This window comes from Carlito syrichta, unplaced genomic scaffold (assembly GCF_000164805.1).
Source record: "Carlito syrichta isolate Samal-C Ts95f unplaced genomic scaffold, Tarsius_syrichta-2.0.1 Scaffold82995, whole genome shotgun sequence".
NCBI lineage: Eukaryota > Metazoa > Chordata > Mammalia > Primates > Tarsiidae > Carlito > Carlito syrichta.
The window spans coordinates 56,179-76,758 of NW_007027091.1; the positions used below are offsets into that span (position 1 = coordinate 56,179).

General features: G+C 34.9%; 1 protein-coding gene across 1 annotated transcript in view; it reads left to right on the plus strand.

Annotated features, from left to right (window-relative positions):
* Window positions 1-20,580, plus strand: part of GSK3B (glycogen synthase kinase 3 beta) — a gene marked incomplete at its 5' end in the record, with an annotated part of 141,694 nt that overhangs the window by 28,854 nt on the left and 92,260 nt on the right. Inside the window, one exon of the mRNA XM_021711357.1 lies at window positions 19,509-19,619. Within this exon, the coding sequence (XP_021567032.1) occupies window positions 19,509-19,619 (111 nt within the window). The remainder of the gene's footprint in view (window positions 1-19,508; window positions 19,620-20,580) is intronic.

Below are 20,580 nucleotides of genomic sequence, written 5' to 3' on the forward strand. Positions count from 1 at the left end.
AAATCCTTAGAGATGATTTATATCTGAATGTGGCAATCCTATATTCAGTAGGCATTTTTTTCCTAGCAGAAACATTATGTTTTGCTTATGTGTATATATGAGAAGAGTTTTAGAAAAGGAAGTAATACACTAATAGTTTGAGACGCCTATGAGGCATACAAGTAGATAGATGCTCAGTAGACAAGTACATGTGTGACTTCATAGGTGATAGTCCTAAGTGAAGAGATATATTGACAAGGTGGAATAGAGAGGGTGTGCAGCCATGTGGACTTTGAAGAAGAGGAGATATGGGCGTGTAATTTGAGGCCAGGACAGTGAAAGTCTGACAGTGTTTATTGCCTTATTTTCCTAAAATTTGTTGAGGGGTGAGACCAGTCTTCGTTTGAGAGAACACGGAAACCAGTGCCTTTCGTTGAGATCCAGGTTTTGGCTAGGGCAAGGCAGAAAAAAAAAACACTCTCCATGAAGAGACTGAGGTTTTCAGAAAATTTCCTTTTAGAGTTTCAGAGGGTACAGGGGAACGCTCTGAAAAGGAGATCAGTGATAAGAACTTATGATGAGCTTAAAGAAAGCTTGAGATAGTTAGGGGGATGAGTTGGGCATTGTGAAGACAAGAAAGAACAAGAATTCATTGTTTCACGATTAGAGAGATGAAAGGCTTGGTTAGATTCTAGGATAGATGAGTTCAAATATATTTGGGAATTTTAAAAAATCCTCTCATTCTCTATAATCATCTCTGATTCTCTTTTTCTCTCTGTTATTCTCTGTCAATCTTTCTCCAGCCCCTTTCTCTCTTTTCTCTTCAGTCTCTGTTCCCTTTTCTGGGTTTCTGCCCCTTTCACTCTAGACTTTTGATCTCTGTCTTTCTGTCTCTGGGTTTTTGTCCCTCTCTCTTAGTCTGTGTCAACCCTCTTTTCAGATTTCTTAGAAAAATATCTAAATGTCTGTGAACTTCTTAGAGATCCTAAGAGATGATTTATATCTGAATGTGGCAACCCTATATTCAGTGGGTATTTTTTTCCTAACAGAAGCATTATGTTTTGCTTATGTGTATATATGAGAGAAGTTTATTTCAGATTTCTTTTCCTTCTACCTCTGTCTTTCTCTTTTCTCTTTCTCTCTACTCTCTTCTCCCTCTTTCTGTTATTTCCTCTCTATGGGTCTCCATCAATCTTTTTCTCTGGGTTCCTGGTCGTCTCTTTCTTTGGGATTTTACCCATCTCACTTTCTTTGGCTCTCTGATCCTTTCTAAAGCTTTACATGGATTCTCATCTGTCTTAAATTTTCCTTATTCTCTTTCTTGCTGTCTCTTCTCTCTGGGCCACTATTATTCCCTTTTTTGGAAAATGTTAAGCGAAAAAAAATAAATTATCACTGTCCTGACCTTTGACTTCAGTTCTATATATCATATTACATACATACATGTTTACATCGGTGTGTACATAATAACTTATAACCTATTAAATATTCAAGACTTTATAAAAACTTTTTCCCAGTTGCCTCATACTGTGTATGGGTATTGGTTATATAATATTCTGTTGTTATATAATGCAATACTCTTATCTATTCCCTCATTGTTATTTTTAATTTTAGAGTTGTGGGTAAGCTATCCCATGGCCTCATTATCACTTTTGTCTGCAAGCACTTTTTAGCTCTGGGAGAAGTTATAAAGTTGGTTTTCTGTTATATCAGGTAAATGTTTTTACTAACCACAGTTTGACTGGATGATTTGTCTATTTTGGTAGACTTTTTATTGTATTTCACCCTGTCATTTTAAAGCCTTTTTCTTTAGGTATTATGGATAATCAGCTTTTAACCTATACAGTGAGTCCCCTACGTAAGAGCCTTCAAGTTGCAAACTTTCAAAGATTAAACATGCATTAACATGCCCAATCAGATAAGTTAGTTCACACATCTGGTGTACATTGTCATGTGCGTGCATCCTCCACAAGTGGTTGTGCTTTTGTACTTTACAGTATGTATTATTTGTGTGAAAAGTATTATAAGTGTATTATAGTACAGTGCTATAGGCCAGTTGTTTCAGTTGGGTACCTAGGCTGACTTTGTTGGGCTTACAAATTGAACTTACAAATGCACTCTTGGAATGGAACTGATTCTTATGTAGGGTCCTTAATGTAACTGGGGAAAGGAGTAACCAGTGTCACTAGAAGAAAGAGGAATAAGTCAGGACAGAGATTAGAGATCTGAAGTTTTAGTCTTCTAGATGAAATTATTAGTGTTTGCTGTGGTAACTGGAGCATCATGAACTCAATTAATATATTCTAGGTTACCCAGTAGATTTAAGTAACTCTGATTTAGTTTAGCATGTTACTCCTCACCCACCCCCCCACTCCATTAGAGAAAAATGGGATATTTGAGTGCTTTGAAACTCTGTTCTTACAATTTTGTAAATTCCAAGTATCCTATAGAATAGTGTTTTTTCAGTATTTGGCAATATAAACTTTTTTGCCTTCAAATGAACTTTAATGAAGAACTCTGATAGGACAGATAAAAAGCAAAGTTGTTCTGGTTGCAGCTGAGGTTTGGGATCAACTGACTTGGCTTCTTCTGAGTTGTAGCTCATTGCTACAGAACCCCAGGACTCTGAAGGGCATAGGATAAAAACCACATCATGTTTTTACAGGTTCCTTAAGCTCTATTTCAGTCAATTAATAGTTTTCTGTAAGTCAGACTTTGTTATGTAACCTTACTTGTAAAAGTTTTTTTTCCTTGTGGTTCATAAATTACTTGCATAATAAAGAGAAAAACTCTTTTTTCTACTTGTGTGAGAGACTGTTTAAATAGGATGACAAATGATTTCACTTCTCAAACCACTTTAGTTCTATTGTTAGTAACTGTGGAGGGCTCTATGCAGAAGGGAAGGATTGTACCATTGCATCTGGGATCAGGGAGAAGAATGCTGTGCTTGATTATGCCTGTCTGCCTCTAGCCCTGGAGAAGAAAGAAGAAGAGTGACATATATGTGAAGAGTCAATTCTGAAAAGTAAAGAACACCAGCTTTGTAGCTAGAAATATTTGAGTGTGCATTGCATTTCTGCCACTTAATAGCAGTATGACTCTGGGCAAAATATTTACCTTTGTAAGCTTCCTCTGCCATCTGCACAGTAAGGATTTTATAAGAAACAAATATAGGAATGTTTGTCAAGTGCTTTAATTATAGCACCTGGTACTTAATAAACATTAATTTACAGTTTTTCAAATTAGTGTGTTTAATAATAGCAAATACATATTGTACCTGCTATACTTCAGACACTGTCCTGAGCCCTTTACAAATACTTGATAATTCTCTTAACCCTCAGCAACCCAGTGAAAAACAGGATGGTGTTCTTACCCCATTCTATAGAACAAGAAACTGAGACAATAGCAGTTAAGTAAGTTGCTCCAGAGTCATACAGCTGCTAAATGGCAAGGGTGGGAGTTGGCCCTAGGTAGTCTGATGCCAAGATCTGTATAATGTGTCTTACTACTTGGCATAGAAAGTTGATATCTCTAGAAGCAGTGCGCCAGAAATATAACATTGTAAAATATCTTAATAATGACTAGGCACAGTGGTTCCTGCCTCTAATCCCAGCATTTTGGGAGGCTGAGATGAAAGGATTGTTTGAGTCCCAGGAGTTTGAGACCAGCCTGGGCAACATAGTGAGCTTTCATCTTTACAAAAAACTAAAAAAATTAGCTGGTGTGGTGGCACACACCTGTAGCCTCAGCTACTCAGGAGGCTGAGAAGGAAGGATCGCCTGAGCCCAGGGGGTTGAGGCTGCCAATTAACTGTGATTGTTATGCTTATGCCACTGCATTTCAACCTGGGTTACAGAGAGAACCTGACTCAAAAAAAAAACAAAAAAACCCCACAAACCATAATAATGATTATATAATAGTAATAGTAGTAGTGGTAATAGTAATGATAATTATAATAATAGCTAAAACTTATATGGTACTTACTATATGCCAGGCATTAAACTAAATGCTATTTATTTAGTTAGTTAGTGTCTCACTCTGTCACCCAAGGCTGGAGTGGGTGGCACATCTCACTGCAGCTTTGACCTCCTGGGCTCAAATGATCCTTCTGCTACCATGATTTAAAAAAAAAAAATAGAGATGAGGTCTTGCAGTGTTGCTCAGGCTGGTCTGGAACTCCCGGGCTCAAGCAGTCCTCCTGCCTCAGCCTCCCAAAGTGCTAGGGTTACAGGCATGAGCCACCGTGCCCTGTCTATTTACTAATTTAATCCTCACAACAGTCTTATGAAAAGGAGGCAGTGAGAAGTTGAGTGACCTGCCCCTATAGATTGATCTTTAAACCAGTATTTTAACTTTTAATCTGCATAAGGTCTGTGATCTTCCTAAAATAAAGTTTGTGCATTTTTTAGAAAGCCCTCTTAATAATTTATATGTTTTATTAGATTTCCCAAGAGATCTCTGACCCCCAAAAGATGAAGAATTGATTGAATCATTTACCCAAAATTCAAGAAGTTATGATTTCTCTAACTATGTAAATAGTTATAACCAATGTTTTGGTGTGTTTTTCATTCTTTTTCTCCACGTAGTGGATGGTGATGCTGAGATTTGAGCCCAAGCAATCTAGCTCTGGATTCCATTAATCTTTCACTATTAACACCACTGTTAATTTTGTCATATATTTTACTTTTAATATAGAACTTTTACCAGAGGTGACTAAAATTTGTATGTATGTATTTAGATTCATTTCTGTTTGGTTTTTAACTTCTTTGAGAGCAAGTATGTATGCATGCAGTTACAGTAATAGTTGAAAAATAAGTCAAAGGCCAAGAACAGTTTCTTCTTAATTTTGAAGCAGTATAGTATAGAGGAAAGACCATTTTGGAGACAGCCAATTTGGGTATACTGGCTATATATACTTAGGCAAATTGCTTAATCTGGCTCCTTATCTGTAAAATAAGGATAATGTAAATATATAGTTGTGTTTTTGTGAAAGTTAATTGTGGTTGTGTAAGTTAAATGCTTGCACTAGCCTGTGTTAGTTCTTCTTCTTTTACCTTAGTTTACATTAGTTCTTGCTATTCCCTAGGTTTTTGTTCTCCATTCTTCTCTGTCTTCTCATATTTATTCCAGACTGTATTCTCCAACGCTTGTGACTTCAGTGATTTGCTCATATTTATCTTCACCTGAGGTTTCCCTGCTGAATTCTAGATCCCCAAATTTAAGTGCTGACTGGAAATACTGCCTGAAAGATTGGGCTGTCATATTTAGCATGTTAGAATTTAACTGTTTCTCCTTTCATCCTTTCCGTATATCAGTTATTAAAATAAGAAGCCTGAATGTTATCCTAGGGCTTTTTGCTTAACTACTTGAATCTATTCTTTCTGTACCACTGATAATGTTGCCTTAGTTCAAACCAACATTATTTCTCATCTAAACTCATGTTGATTTCTTCTAGTACCTCTGCTTTCTCCCCTCCCTCAACCCAACCTAAGTATTTTAAAACAGGGATAAATCATAGATCACTCTGATCAATTGGAAGGGACAGTATGGAACATTGTATTGAGAGTTCTGTGTCTGGTGGGGACGAGAGTGGTGACCATTCCTAATGTAACATGGCTGCAGGTAATCTTCTGGTTGTATCACTTCTTCACTTGTCTAAAAGGTAAATTCTAGATTTCTTAGCGTGGCATACAAGGTCTTTTAACATTTATACTGTGACCTTACTTGACTCATCTCCCTTCCTCACAGGCTGCCTATGCTCCAGCCTTGCCAAAGTATGTGCAGTTGTCAAAATGAATGTGTTGTATTCTCTATGTTAATGCAGATGCCTTCTGGAATACCTCTTTTCTGACCTCTCCACCCCAGTGTTATTTTTGTTAGGTGAATCCTATCGATTGTTTTATAAAGTAATCCCATCTGATGTTTCACTGATTTCTTTCTCTCCCCTCCCTTTTTAACTCCCAGAACTTCTCTTCCTTGAAATATCTTGCACATACTTATTTTTTTAGCATTTTTCTTATATTTTGATTATTATTATTTTTAAGCTAGATTTTTATTATAAGCTGTGAAATTCTCAGCCGCATAGCTAGATCTTATTTAGTTTTATTTCTTCAATGCTTAGTTCAGTGTCTGAGACAGTGTTTAAAATTGAATATTTAGGTGATTCATTGAAAGCCTTCTAGATATTCCCAGAAAACTGAAGCTAAAATAGGCCTAGTCCAGATATTAGTATTTGTTTTTCGAAGTATATTAAGACAACTATTTTTTGTAGACTATAACTGTTAAGAATTATCTTCTTAATTTTATTTTTGAGACGCTCATTGCTAAATATTGAAATATAATTGATTTTTATATATTGATCTTATATCTTGCAACTTTGGTGGTCTTATTTATTAGTTCTAATAGTTTTTTAGTGGATTCCTTAGAATTTTCTATGTGTAGCATGATGTCATCTACAAATATAAATCATAATTTTACTTCTTCCTTTCCAATGTGATACCTTTTTTAAAAATTGTGGTCATGTATAAATATATATATAACAAAATTAGTTCTAATAGTTTTTATTGGATTTCTTAGTGTTTTCTATATACATTATCAAGTCATCTACAAATAGAAATAGTAGTTCTACTTTCTTTTTAGTGTGACATCTTTTTTTTTTTTTTTTGAGTTGGAGTCTCACTCTGTTGCCCAAACTGGAGTGCAGTGGCCGCTCCCGGCCACCGCAGCCTCGACCTGCTGGGCTCCAGCGATCCTTCCGCCTCAGCCTTCCCAGTAGCCGGAATTACAGGCAGGCGCTACCACGCCCGGCTGGTTTTTTGATTTATTGTAGAGATGAGGTCTCGTTGCCCAGGCGGGTCTCGAACCCGCGGGCTCAGGCAATCCACTCACCTCAACCTCCCAAAGGCGCGGGATTACAGGCTGAGCCACCGAGCCCGGCTAGTGTGACATCTTTTTAAAACATTGTGATAAAATATTATTATATGTAACACCATTTGCTATTTTAAAGTGTTCCATTCAAGGACATTAATTACATTCACCACTATTTCTAAAACTTTTTCATTTTTTAAAATCATGAAATAGAATTGAATTTTGTCAAATACCTTTTCTGTGACAATTGGGATGATGATCGTGGGAGGGGTTCATCATTTTGTTAATGTGGTATATTACATTTATTTTTTTATGTTAAAGAACCCTTGCATTCCTGAGATAAATCCCACTTGGTCATGGGGTATAATTCTTTTACTATCCTATTGGATTTGGTTTTCTAGTATTTTCTGAATGGTTTTTTGCATATATATTTATAAGAGATTTTGGCTTTTAATTTTCTTTTTTCGTGATGTCTTTATCTGGCTTTGGTATCAAGGTAATGCTGGCCTTGTAGAATGAGTGTTGCTTCTCTGTTTTTTAAGAAGAGTTTTAGAAAGATTATTGATTTCTTTTTCAGGTGTTGGGTAGAATTTACTGTTGAAGTCATCTGGTTCTGGACTTTATTGGGAGATTTTTTATTATTAATTCAATCTCTACTTGTTATATATGTGTTTGTTGAGGTTCTCTGTTTTATCTTGAGTCACTTTAGTAATTTGTGTTTTTCTAGGAATTTGTCCGTTTTATTTTATGTTATCTAATTTGTTAACGTTTGTTCATAGTATACTGTTTCAGTTTCTTTTATTTCTGTAAGGTCAGGGTATTGGCTCCACTTTCATTTCTAATTTTAGTTATTTGTCTTCTCTTTTTTTTCCTTTGCCAGTCTATCTCATTAAAAGTTTGTCAATTTTAATCTTTTCAAAAAACAAATTTTGATTTTATTGATTTTTATTTTTCTGTTCTTTATTTTGTTTATCTTTGTTCAAATATTCATTATTTTCTTCTTTCTGCTAGCTTTGGGTTTAGTTTCTTTTTCTAATTCTCAGGTTGTAAAGTTAGGTTATTGATTTGAGATCTTCTTTCTTAATGTAGGCATTTACAGCTGTAAATTTCCTTCTGAGCACTGCCTTTGCTGCATCCCGTAAGTCTTGGTATGTTATATTTTTTGTTTTCATTTATCTCTTAACTATTTTCTAATTTTTCTTGTTTAAGAGTATTGTCTCAGTCCAGTTAGTGTTGCTATAAAGGAATATCTGAGGCTGAGTAATAATGAAAAGAAAAGAGGTTTATTTGGCTCACGATTCTAAGGGCTAGGATGTTGGGCATCTGGTAAAGCCTCAGGCTGCTTTCACTCATGGGGGTAAATAAAGAGGATCTGGCATGTACTGAGGTCACATGGTAAGAGAGGAATCAAGAGGTGGGGTGGGAGATGCCAGGCTCTTTTTAGCAACCAGCTGTACTGGAAACTAATAGAGTGTGAACTAACTCATTAATAAGAGAATGGCACCAAGCCATTCGTGAAGGATCCACCCCCATTACCCAAACACCTCCCTTTAGGTTCCAACTCCACTATTGAGTATCAGATTTCAATATGAAGTTTGGAGGGACAAACATCCAAACTATAGCAAGTGAACTGTTTAATTTTCCCTTTGACTCATTGGTTAACTAGAATGAGTGTTTTAGTTTCTACACATTTGTGAATTTTCTAGTTTTCCTTCTGTTAGTGATTTTTAGTTTCATCCCATTGTGGTCAGAGAAGATGCTTCATATGATTTCAATCTTTTTAAAGTAAAATTTGTTTTGTGGCCTAAAATATAGTTTATCATAGATAATGTCCCATGTACATTTCAGAAGGATGTGTTTGCTGTTTTTGGGTGGTGTTCTACATATGTCTGTTCAATCTAGTTGGTTTATAGTATTGTTCAAGTTTACTATTTTCTTATTAATCTTCTATGTTGATGTTCTGTTCATTATTGAAAGTGGCATATGGAAGCCTCCATTTATTATTGTAGAACTATCTATTTTTTCTTCAACTCTGTTAGTGTGTGCTTTATATATGTGGGGCTCTGTTGTTTGATGCATATATGCATGTAATTGTTATATCTTTTATCAGTGTAAATATCCTGATGTCTTTTATTTCTTTTTTCTTGCCACTGCTCTGACTAATACTTCCAGAACAACGTTGACCAGAAGAAGTAAAAGCAGACATCTTCTTCTCATTGCTGATTTTTGAGGGAAAGCAGCTGTCTTTCATCTTTAAATACTATATTAGTCCTGTTTTTTTTTTTGTAGATGTCATTTATCAGTTAAGGAAGATCCCTTCTGTTCCTAGTTTGTTGAAGTATTTTTGTCATGAAAGGGTGATCTCTTCTCGCCTAGATTTTGGCAAGGGCCCTTTCTCCATCTATTGAGATGATCATGTGGTTTGTGTTCTTATTCTATTAATATGATGTTTTTATGTAAGTTGATTTCTGAGTGTTAAACATACCTTTTATTTCTGAGATTAATTCCACTTGGTCATAGTATATAATCATTTTTATATGTTGCTAAATAATATTTTGTTGAGTTTTGCAACTATATGTATAAGAACTAATGATCAGTAGTTTGTTTTGTTTTGGTTTGGTTTCCCTTGTGAGGTCCTTGTCTGGTCTTGGTATCAGGGTGATACTGGCCTCATAGAATAAAATTGAGAAGTATTCTATCTTCTTCACAAGTGAAAAATTGATATTGGTAAGAGCTATTTAGATAAATGGCATAGTACATATGTGTGCCAAGGCAAAAGTATAGAATGTTTTAAAGGCTTGATGGTGTTTAACAGCACAGTGTGTGCAGAAGAGTTACAAGTAGCTTGAAATTGTTGGTATAAAAATTGAATTGCTGGTGTGAGGATGATAGTGGGGGGTGAGACTAGAGAAGTAGAAGTGGGTTCATAAATGATTATTTAGGTCAAATTCTGCCTTCTACATGAAAAGGATTTGTTGTTATTGTTTCTTAACTAAATGAAAACTCCAGTTTACAGAAATGGTATCTTGGTCAAGATTACAATATACAGCTCTTCCTGTTCTTCCCTTTTTCCCTCTCTTCACCTTACTGTGTAAAATTCATTGATAACAGGGAATTGTATTCACTGAAATAAAGTGTTTACCTGCATAAGACCACTTTTTCTGTCTTCCTTAAATGTTTATGTTAATTTCTTATTAAAGTGGTTTATTGATTATCTGGATAAAGCTTTTACTGATAAATGCTAACATTTCAATGGGCCTAGGGATTGAATATATAAGTAATAAAACCCTCGAGTTTGATGAACTATCAAGACCTTCTTACAAAATAAGTGTTACTGAAAGCCAATGAGATAGTCACTAGCATTTGCTTGAAAAAGTTGAACTAGAAGTTTCCTTTGATTATCAATTAACCACTTTTGTTTTTTATGCTATTTTAATATTTTAGTGAAACTAAAGTGTTATTGCATGCATATTTACAAAAAACTTGAAATAACACAGAAAGGAATAAATTTAAAAATTTTTCAGCCCTAGTCCCTAAATCCTCTAGTTCCTTTTTTAATAGAGGTAAATTTCTTACACACATGTATGAGCACATATATCATGTTAATGTAATGACATACATACAGTTTTGGATCATTTCCCCCTCTTTTCCCACAATATAATAATAGGACTTTGTATGTCTATCTATATAGACTTTGCACTTAATTTCCCCTTTGTTAACATATTAGTATGATACATTTGTTAAAGTTAATGGATCAATATTGATATATTGTTATTAACTAAAATTCATAAGCTCATCAGATTTCCTTTGATATTGCCTTTTTCTTTTGTCTTATGATCCCATTCAAGATGCCATTCCAGATATTTTGTCTGAAGACAAAGTATTAATACCATATTTAGAATCCTGTATTACATTTAGTTAGTGTGTCTCCTTCGATGCCTCATATCTGTGGCAGTTGCTAAGACTTTCTTTGTTTTTGATAATCTCAACAATTTTGAGGAGTACTACTAATCTGGTGTTTTGTAGGATGCCTCATTATTGAAGCTTGCCTGATGTTTTTCTTATGATAAAGCTAGGGTTTTAGGTTGTTGGGAATGGTACAGAGATAAAGTACCATTTCAACACATCATATCAAGGATAAAAACTATCAGTCTAATTTATGACTGCTGTTGTTGACATTCATCAAGTGGCTGAGTAGTGTTTGTTCATTGTCTCCACGGAAAAGTTACTCTTTTTTTCCTCTTTCCCATTCTGTAATCTCTGGAAGGAAGTTATTGCATAGCCCACACTTAAGGGAGGGAGAAGTTAGACTTCCATACTTCTTTTCCTTAAATGGGTATTAGCTACATACATTATTTGGATTTTTGTACATGAGAGACTTGTCTCTTCTCCCCTGTTTATTAAAATCTGTTTGGTCATTTATTTATATCACTGTGAACTCATATATATTTATTTTACTAATCAAATTGTCGCAGCTTTGTCCTTTAGGAGCTCTTTCAGATAGCTCCTGTGCTTCTTTAAAATACCCCCCCTTCTGTGTGTCCTGTTTGTTTTGTTTTAAGCGTGTCTTATTTTCTGGCTCTGTAAGATATGATATGTAGCTCATTTTTAATTCTTTGCTCTTTACAAATCTTCAGTAATCTTGGGTATACACAAGCGTGTGCACATACACACACAGAATTGTTTTCATAGTCTTAGTTCCTAGAAATGGCATTGCTGAGTTGAGTTGGAGTCTATCTGTCTTCACTTTCAGATTAATATTAACTCATTGCCTTCCCAAAAGGTTGCATGCATGACTTTGGGCTCATGAGTGCCAGTGAACCTGTTCCAGTACTTCTCAGGTTAAATTTTATTTTCCAATCTGGTAGGTGAAAAGTTGTAGCTATTTGTTATTACGTTTCTTTAATTATGAGTGAGTTTGAGCATCTTTCTACATTTTTGTTGACTGTTTGTATGACCATGTGTTTATGCCCTTTTCCATTGTTTTCTATTTGAATATTAATCTTTTCTTATTGACTTCCAAGTGCTGTTTGTACTTTAAATAAAAACAGACTAACCCTTTATTTGGCATATGTAGCAGAAATGTTTTGTTTTGTTGTCATAACATTTTTGTTATAATTTTTGTACTTGGTATGGCATGATTTTTAAAAATGTAATATAGAAGTTTTCCATTTCAATATAATCAAATTGGCATTATTTTTCTTAATGGCTTATGGCTTTTTTCTCCTCTAAGATTTGCAAAAACAGCATATTTTCTTATGGACATTGATAGATTAAACCTTTGGTAATTTTAATATTTAGTTTGTTTTAAGGTGTGAGATAGGTATGAAGCGCTCCTTAATAATTGTTGTATGCTAGGTGCTTAACTCCCTTCCCCATTTCCTTTCCAACCTTCCAAACCAAAAGGCATTTCTCTCTTATACTCCCCCTTTACTATCGTATTATTCTCATATCTTGCCAGCATACCCATCAGAGAGAAGACAACAATTTTGAAGGGTATTTTTAATGATTGGTTGTTTTTTGCCAATTAGAAATTTCCAACCTAATTCTGAGGAGAATCCTGAGCTACCATGATGTGATGAATGTCTTATTACTAGGTTCTTTGATAAGCTGCTTTATAGTCCTTCAGATTTTAGAATAATATCGTAATTCTGTTTAAAACTGTAGACTTTAGAAATCATCTGGGGATAAGAGCATCATAGTAGTACCTGCTTTCCAAAGGTAGAAAGGAGTTATCCCAGCTGTTGTTGAGTTGTTGTTAGATGTGATAAAAATTTTGTCATTTAAATTTCTTATTAGTGTGTGGTTTTAATGTGGCATTCATAGAGGAATGGTTAGCTGTGATTATAAAGTAGCTTATTAATAAAATGATAAATAGGAAAACTGAACCATTGAGAGAAATACTTCCTAACTTATGCATCGTGTCATTTTTTTTTTTTTTCGGAGGTTTCTGAGTAAGATTCTCTTTGTGTAATAGCAGAGTCCTTTCAAAGGACTTGGGCACTGACTCCTTAGCCAGTTTTTTGGAAGCCCAGTAACAGGTCTTTGAAGTTAGTAGTTTCTCATGTTAGTGTAATAAGTGTTTTCAGCATTGCATCTGAAATTATACTCTGTGTATTTTATTTCTGTATTTTGTTGTTAAAAGTTTACAGTTAACCTGTGAGTATTCTAGCATTCTGTTTGATAATCCAAAAGAGAGAGATTACATGAAGGAAACAGCAAAACTGAGGTATTTTGCAAATTTAAGTGCCAGAAATGCTGAATCCTGGTTCTTCTTTCTTCTTGAAATATTAATATCCCTAGCATCCTTAATTATCTGTTGCAGGAACCCCCAAACAGAACTATCCTTTGAGAGTGTGAAAATATTACTGTTTTCTCTACATACAATGTTTTCTAGGGATGGGCACTCTGCTCTCAGGGATTATTCCTGTGGCTGTTTATATTTTATATTAGAACATTGATATATTTAACAAGAGCATTTATTGGAGCCTCATATTTCCTTCAATGTAGTAAATTGGAGCTTAAAACCTATAGCAGCCATGATTTTGTTCATTAATGTATTCTGCTTTATTAATACTATGAATAAAATATGCTACCTAAAAAGGGATATCATCAGTACTTCAAATTAGGCCTGAAGTAGAATAGAATTATCTTTATTGATCTGAACACAGTACTTCTGTAACCTAACTGCATTGTTTTTCATTAGTTGCATTTCACTGTGATTTCTTTTGAGTTCTGTTCAGTTACACCTATCATTTAATTTCCAGATGAATTACTGTCAAGTCTAATCTTGATTCTTTCTGTTCTGTCATTCTGCATGATAAATGCTTTATTAATCTTTAAATTTTTATTCAATCTTCCATTGTAAGCCATTCTTCCTAGATTTGTGTCAATCTTTGGGGCTCTGTTGAAATCAGAGATTGTAAACTAATTGCCAGATCTATCCCCTGGTGTGTTTTATTTGGTTAGCACACTCTGTTAATTTTTTTTAATGGAACGCTTTTAGTTAAATCTTGTGCCATTGGATTTACCAACCACTGCTCCTTATTACATTACACAGTTTGGCTTCTTACCTTTCCATTTGTTGCTTAGGTGTTGAAGGCATTTGCTTTTACAACTTCTAATTAATGAAATCACTTATAACAATATTGATTGGGACAAAGGAAGGACAGATCTCATAGTCTTGTAACTGGAAACCTCTGTTGAACTTGGCATTCATCTTTTAATTTTTATATTCTTAATTGTTAGTATGATTGTTTAGCACATGAAGTAAATTGTAATCTGGTGCTACACACATCTCCAGGTTGTTCATAAATATGATAATTAACTTTGTCAAATCATTTATTAAAACCAAGAAACATTGTAATCGAGCAATAGTTTTAAAAAAAGAATAGCTTCAACATCTGTGTTAACAACCTTTCTAATACCTGAGACTTACCATTCTTTTGCATTCCATTTAATATAGCAGTCTCTTCCACACCAGTTTAGTGTTGTTTATTTTCTTAACTAGACCTCAGCTTCATTCAGAACTGACTCCTCTCTGAATATTGATTTCTGAAGTTTTTTTCTCTTTTTCTTCAGAATTACTCCTACTACCCTTAGTTTTGCATATGACCTTATCTCTTATTTTACAAGAAACAGGATTATCAAACATATACTCTTTCAGCTTACGTTTCTTACCTTTTCCCTAATACCTAATCACTTATTTTAGATTTGGAAACAATAAATTAGTATCATTATTTTAAAGATAAAATAGCTAAAATTTGAGTCTTTCTTATGTGTCGGGTCATGTGCTTAAGGAGTTTTGCATGGATTATTTCTTATGGTATTCCTTTAAAGTAGATACTGCCAATCGTCCTATGTTACAGATGAGGAAACAGTTACTTGGAGAAGTTAACTACCTTGTTCATGCTTCTAGTAACAGGGTTGGAACGTCTGTGTAGTTTTGTGTGACTCAGGCTAACCTTACCTCTTAATTATTACACTGTATAGCTTCTCTGTATTCTTGTTTCCTTCTTTTCTTGATGTTCTGGAATCTTTCCTCATCAATTATCCCTTTTCCTTCCTTTCTTATAACTTTAATCTATCCTTTCTACTTAGCCAGCAAATAAATTTGGATCTCTTTTAGTCAGTAAGCAATACAAAGAAAGCATGGCAACAATTTTTCTTTGGCTTTTCTTCTCTTTGAGTTGCCTCCTGGCTCTTTTCTTACTTTATCACCAGAGAACAAACTAAATTAAATGCCTCCTATTCCTTATCTGCCGTCTGCTCACTCTTGAACTCAGTACAGCTTGGTTGTTACTGAAACCACAGTCTGAAGCTGCTTTTTCCAAGAACATCACTGGTCCAAGATGTGCTAGATCCGATAACCTCTTTACAGTCCTCATCCCTTTCTGCCTTATGGAAATTTCCTCTTTGGATCTCTTGATTCTACCCTTATGTTCCTTTCTTGTGCCTCTTTGTTCTTTTTTCATTATTGCTAAGTCCCATAATGTTCCTCTGCTTCTTAAGTGTAGTGTGTTTTAGGATTCCATACTAAGTCCTTTCCTTACTCTTGTACTCTGCACAGTCTTCTTAGGTAGGCAAGTCTGCTCTCATAGCTTCAACTATTGCCTAAATCTCTAACTGTACTTCATTTATTTCCTGAGTTTTGTCTTTACCTGTGTTTGCAACCAGTTGTGGAACATAGCTACTCAAATTCATTAAGTAAAAATTCAAAGAACTTTCATTAATTAAAAATTCAAATAATTTTTCCTTCAATCCTTTTTACTTTCTTTTTCTTTTCTGTCTCATGACCTACTTAGTTGCCCAAGTTTAAAGACAATTAAATTAATCCCAACTTCTTTGTTTCTTAGATTCTCAATTACTCTTATGTTCAGCTAGCCAATATACCTAGTCAGTCTTCTCCCCTCCTCCTTTTTAAAAATTCCCATTGCCTTGTTCTGTGGTCCAGGTCTTGGACTCTTGTAGGAGATTTCTAGCTGCTTACCTGCTTTCATTCTCAACTCTTTTCCATATCCATTTTCCACAATACTGTTTGAGTTAAAACAGATCTGTCAGTCTATAATTTTAGTTTTTCTTCCAGTTTTACTAAGATATAATTGAAAAATAGTGGTACATGTTTGCAGTATACAGTGTAACTTTATATATTTATGTATTGTGATATGTATAACCCTAATTTTTGGACTACCTACTATGTGCTAGGCACTATTCTAGGTGAAATTAGAGCAGTGAACAAAATGAATAAAAGCCATTGCCCTCATAGAGACTTGTCTAATCAGAGGAAGCAGATAATATAAAGTAGACTATATGGTTAGAAAGTGATAAGTATCAAGAATCAAAAATATGGTGGGGAAAAATAAAATGGAGAAGGCAGATGGGGAACGTAGGAGTGGAAGAATGGATTGTAATTTTAAATGGAATAAATAGGGAAAGCCACACCAAGAAGGTAACACTTGAATAAAGATTTGAAGGAGTTGAGATAAGTGAGCTGTGTTAATACCTAAGGTGAGAACATTCTAGGCTGCAGGAGGCCCTGAATGTGAAAGCATACTAGATGTGTCCAAGAAATATTAGGGACCTGGCATGGCTCAAGATGAGTAAGCAGTGGAGGAGGATAGAGAGCAGGGAAATAATGAGGCGAGTGTGTAGTACCTTAAAGACAAGGGAAGTGGAGTGGAAGAGATACAGTTTGACTTGTGCTTGATATTAGTTGATATCAGACTGTAAAGGGGTAAGGGTAGAAGCAGGTAGACCATTTAGGAAGATATTGAAATAATCCAGGTAAGAGTGGCTTGACCAGGATTGCAACAGTGAATATGGTAAGAGTGGTTGGAGCCTGGATAAATTTTAAAGGTGGAACCAACCATTAGTATTTTTTGGCATATGGATATTGGGAGCGGAGTGGGGAAGAGATAGAGAAAGAAAGAGAATGTGTGTGTGTAGGTATGAGAAAGAGAATGGCTAGGAGTATATTTAGGATGGTTAAGATTTTTTAGCCTGAGCACTGTCACGTTCACAGTTTGATATCCTAGTGTGGACGTTTAGAATATTCACACACACTACTATACACTGGTGAGAATTTGGAAGTCATCAGTGTATAGTAGTATTGAGCCATTAGACTTGCTGAAATTATCATTGGGGAGTGAGTTTAAAGAACTGAAAACAGTTTTGAGAACTAAGTCCTAGGATCCTCTAATTCTTCTTAACAAATCAAGGAGAGCAGAAGAAAGCAGAAATGGAGAGCAAGAAGAGCTGTCTGTAAGTTAGGGAGAAAAAAAACACACACACAAAATAGTAAACAGGTTTGAGACCTAAGCCCTGGGATCCTCTAATCCTTAACAAATCAAGGAGTATAGAGAAAGCAGAAATGGAGAGCAAGAAGAGCTGCTGTAAGGTTGGAAAATATCAAAAGAGAGCATAGTGTTCTGTGAAGTGAAGAAAGTGCTTCAAAGAAAAGAACATGATTAACTGTGCCAAATGGTAGTGCTAAGTCAAGTAGATGAGAAAGGTACGATGATGACTGAAAATTGGCATTGGATTCAGCAACAAGACCGTTGACCTTGAAAAATTCTGGTGTACTGATGGTTAAATTCTGTTGTAAGTTTTAGAGAGAATTAAAAAGAGGAATTAGAGGAAATCAGCTTAAAAATGTGGGGTGGGAGCAGAAAATATGGTGATAATTAGTTTGGTTGGAGATAGTTTTTTATTGCTGTTGTTTTAAGATGGGAGAAATTACAGCAAGTTTGTGTGCTAATTGTAATGGCACCACTCAGAAGAAATAGTTAATGCAGAAAGGAAAATTTCTGGAACAATGACCTTGAATAGGAAAAGCAGAATAGGACTTTTTTTTTTTTTTTAAACATATAGCAACATTTGTCTTAGAAAGCAGTTTGGTTAGCTTATCTCAGTTACAGAAGTGAAGGAAGAGTATATAGGTATATGTGCTTACAGGTGGGTGCATGTAGTGATGCGAGCAAGTTCATCAGCTAAGGTTGAAGACAGAGAAGGAGTGTTAGAGGTTGAAAAGGAGGAGAGGGGAAATAAAATGGTCTGGAAAAGTGAGTGGACTAGGCAAATGATAATTATTACTGGGCAAATTGAATTTTGATGACAACTTTAATGTGAGACCAAACAGCACAATTAGAGGTTTCTTAGCAGCCGTGTTCAGCTCCTTAGGTATAGGTGTGGACTAGGCAGTCAACTGGACTTAACCAGGGTTGCAGATAAACCACAAGCTTTTCCTTAAATATTTTTGACTTTGCAGGCTTCCTAGCCACTGTTACAGCTCCTCAACTCTGCCATTGTAGCCACCTCAAAAAGCAGCCACAGACAGTATATAACAGATAGCTATGTTCATTAAAACTTTATTTATTAAAATAGGCAGCAGGCCATTGATGTTGTTTGCCGACCCCTGTTTCAGAGAGAGAGAGGATAATGATGGACAATGGAATTTTAGCAGACTGTGGAGGGAAGACAAGAGAGCATGAAAGTGTATGAAGGTAGTGAAAAGGGGATAGGATCAATGGCATGATGTCTCATGAAACTGTTTCCTGAGCTCTGCTGTACTTTTTGACTGCACATCTTGAATGTAGTTTTCTTTATGCCCCAAATGCTCCTTTTATACCATTTCAGATGTTATCTTTTTTATACTTGCATCCTTACTTCCTCTACAGTGGTCACTGATATTTAGAAAAATGCTGAAAATTGAAATATTCCACTTCAGTTTGGTAGGTAATATGATTTCAAATTGGGAGATGGTGAAATTTTGTTTACCTGCTGTTTTTCCCACTCAATAGTCAGTTTTATTACTAGAACATAGTGATTCTAAACTGTTTTTTGCTTCAGCTTAACCGGCTGATACTTTTTCACATGAACAGGGTAAGAGTCCAACTTGGTACTTAGAATTCCTTTATTTTTTTCTTTACTGGTCTTGGGTTGGTATCTTTATGCTACTGAGCATGGATATTTAAAGATATGAGCATGGATATTTAAAGATATGAGCAGTAATAAACTTGTAAGTATAGGAACACACTGTCTTATAAGTTATTCTTTTAATTTTGGTTAATTATAGAAGACAAGTAGTTGTTCTACCAGTTATAGATTATCAGGTAACCATAGGATTTTTTTTAATTATATGTGACATTTGAAGACTATCTAGCCCAACCTTTTATATTATTATATTATAATAGTTGAAGAAACTGAAGCCTAGAGAGATCAAGTGACTTGCATACACCAACTAACAGCAGAGCTAGGGCTAGAGATCCACATTTTTTTAGGTTTGAATTTATTACTCTCCCTGCTACCATGCCACTTTTAAAAATAAAATATAAACACTTTGATTATCAGATTAGAAAATATAAAATTTTATGATAAATGATAATATCCTCTAAAGACATGATAACCAAAATAAAAGTTTAAATATGATTGGGAATCTTAATATTATTGAAATTGCCACCCATGGAATCATTAGTAGAAAGATGTGGTTGACTTGTTTTTACAATTGTTATATTCTAAAGTAATTTTATATAATTAAAATTGACATGAATCTTATTTTAAAAATCTGAATATGTGAATGTATAGAGAATTAGTTCTAATTCTAATATTTAAAGATTAGTTTCTAATTTGTTTTATCTTTTGTTTTTTTGAACAAACTCTTTCAGAAAGATGAGGTCTATCTTAATCTGGTGCTGGACTATGTTCCGGAAACAGTATACAGAGTTGCCAGACACTATAGTCGAGCCAAACAGACGCTCCCTGTGATCTATGTCAAGGTATGTAAAACCGGAACAGTTTCCCATTTTAGAAAATATTTATTATGAACCAGGGAGAGTTCTAGGTATGTTTTAACTATATTATTATATTTAATACTCAAGGGGAAAAATCTGCAAAATAGGTTTTGTTAGAGCTTTGTTAAATTTTGTACAGCTTAAAAATATGAACTCTTTATCTTTTAAACTTTTATGACTCATATTAAGGATATTCTGGTAAACTCTAGCGAATTTTTTCACATTTGTAGATTTTTATTCTGCTAGTCATAGCACCTTTTACTTAATTTCTGATATCCTTATTGTGCCACAGACCAAATTGGGAGCCTATTATATAAAATTATAAGATATAGTTATAAGCCAGGGTTCAGTGGCTCATGTCTGTAATCCCAGCACTTTGGAAGGAGGAAGCGAGAGGATTGCCTGAGCCCACAGGTTCGAGACCAGCCTGGGCAACATGGCGAGACCTCATCTCTGCAGTAAATGAAAAAATTAGCCAGATGTGGTGGTGCATGCCTATAGTTCCAGCTACTTGAAAGACTAAGGCTAAGGATCACCTGAGCACAGCAGGTTGAGGCTGCGGTGGTCATGAGCATACCACTGTACTCCAGCCTGGGCGACAGAGTAAGACTCTGACTCAAAAAAAAAAAAAAAGGATATGGTTGTAAATGTATTGAAATTCAATGTTTTATTGCATTTGTAACTATTGTTTAAACTTTTGGTGACTTTAAAGTGTACAAAAGTGTTGTTAATTTTTGGTATGTAATATAGATGATATCTTGTTTGTTTGGTATAACCCATGGCAGAGTGGTTAGGTAATTATCCAGCATAATTCTGAATAAAGTTGTCGTAGATGATTAGGAACAGATTAGGCACTGTGAAAATTAGTAGTTAAATATGAAAGTTCAAGCCGGGCTCGGTGGCTCAGCCTATAATCCCGTGCCTTGGGAGGCTGAGGTGAGTGGAT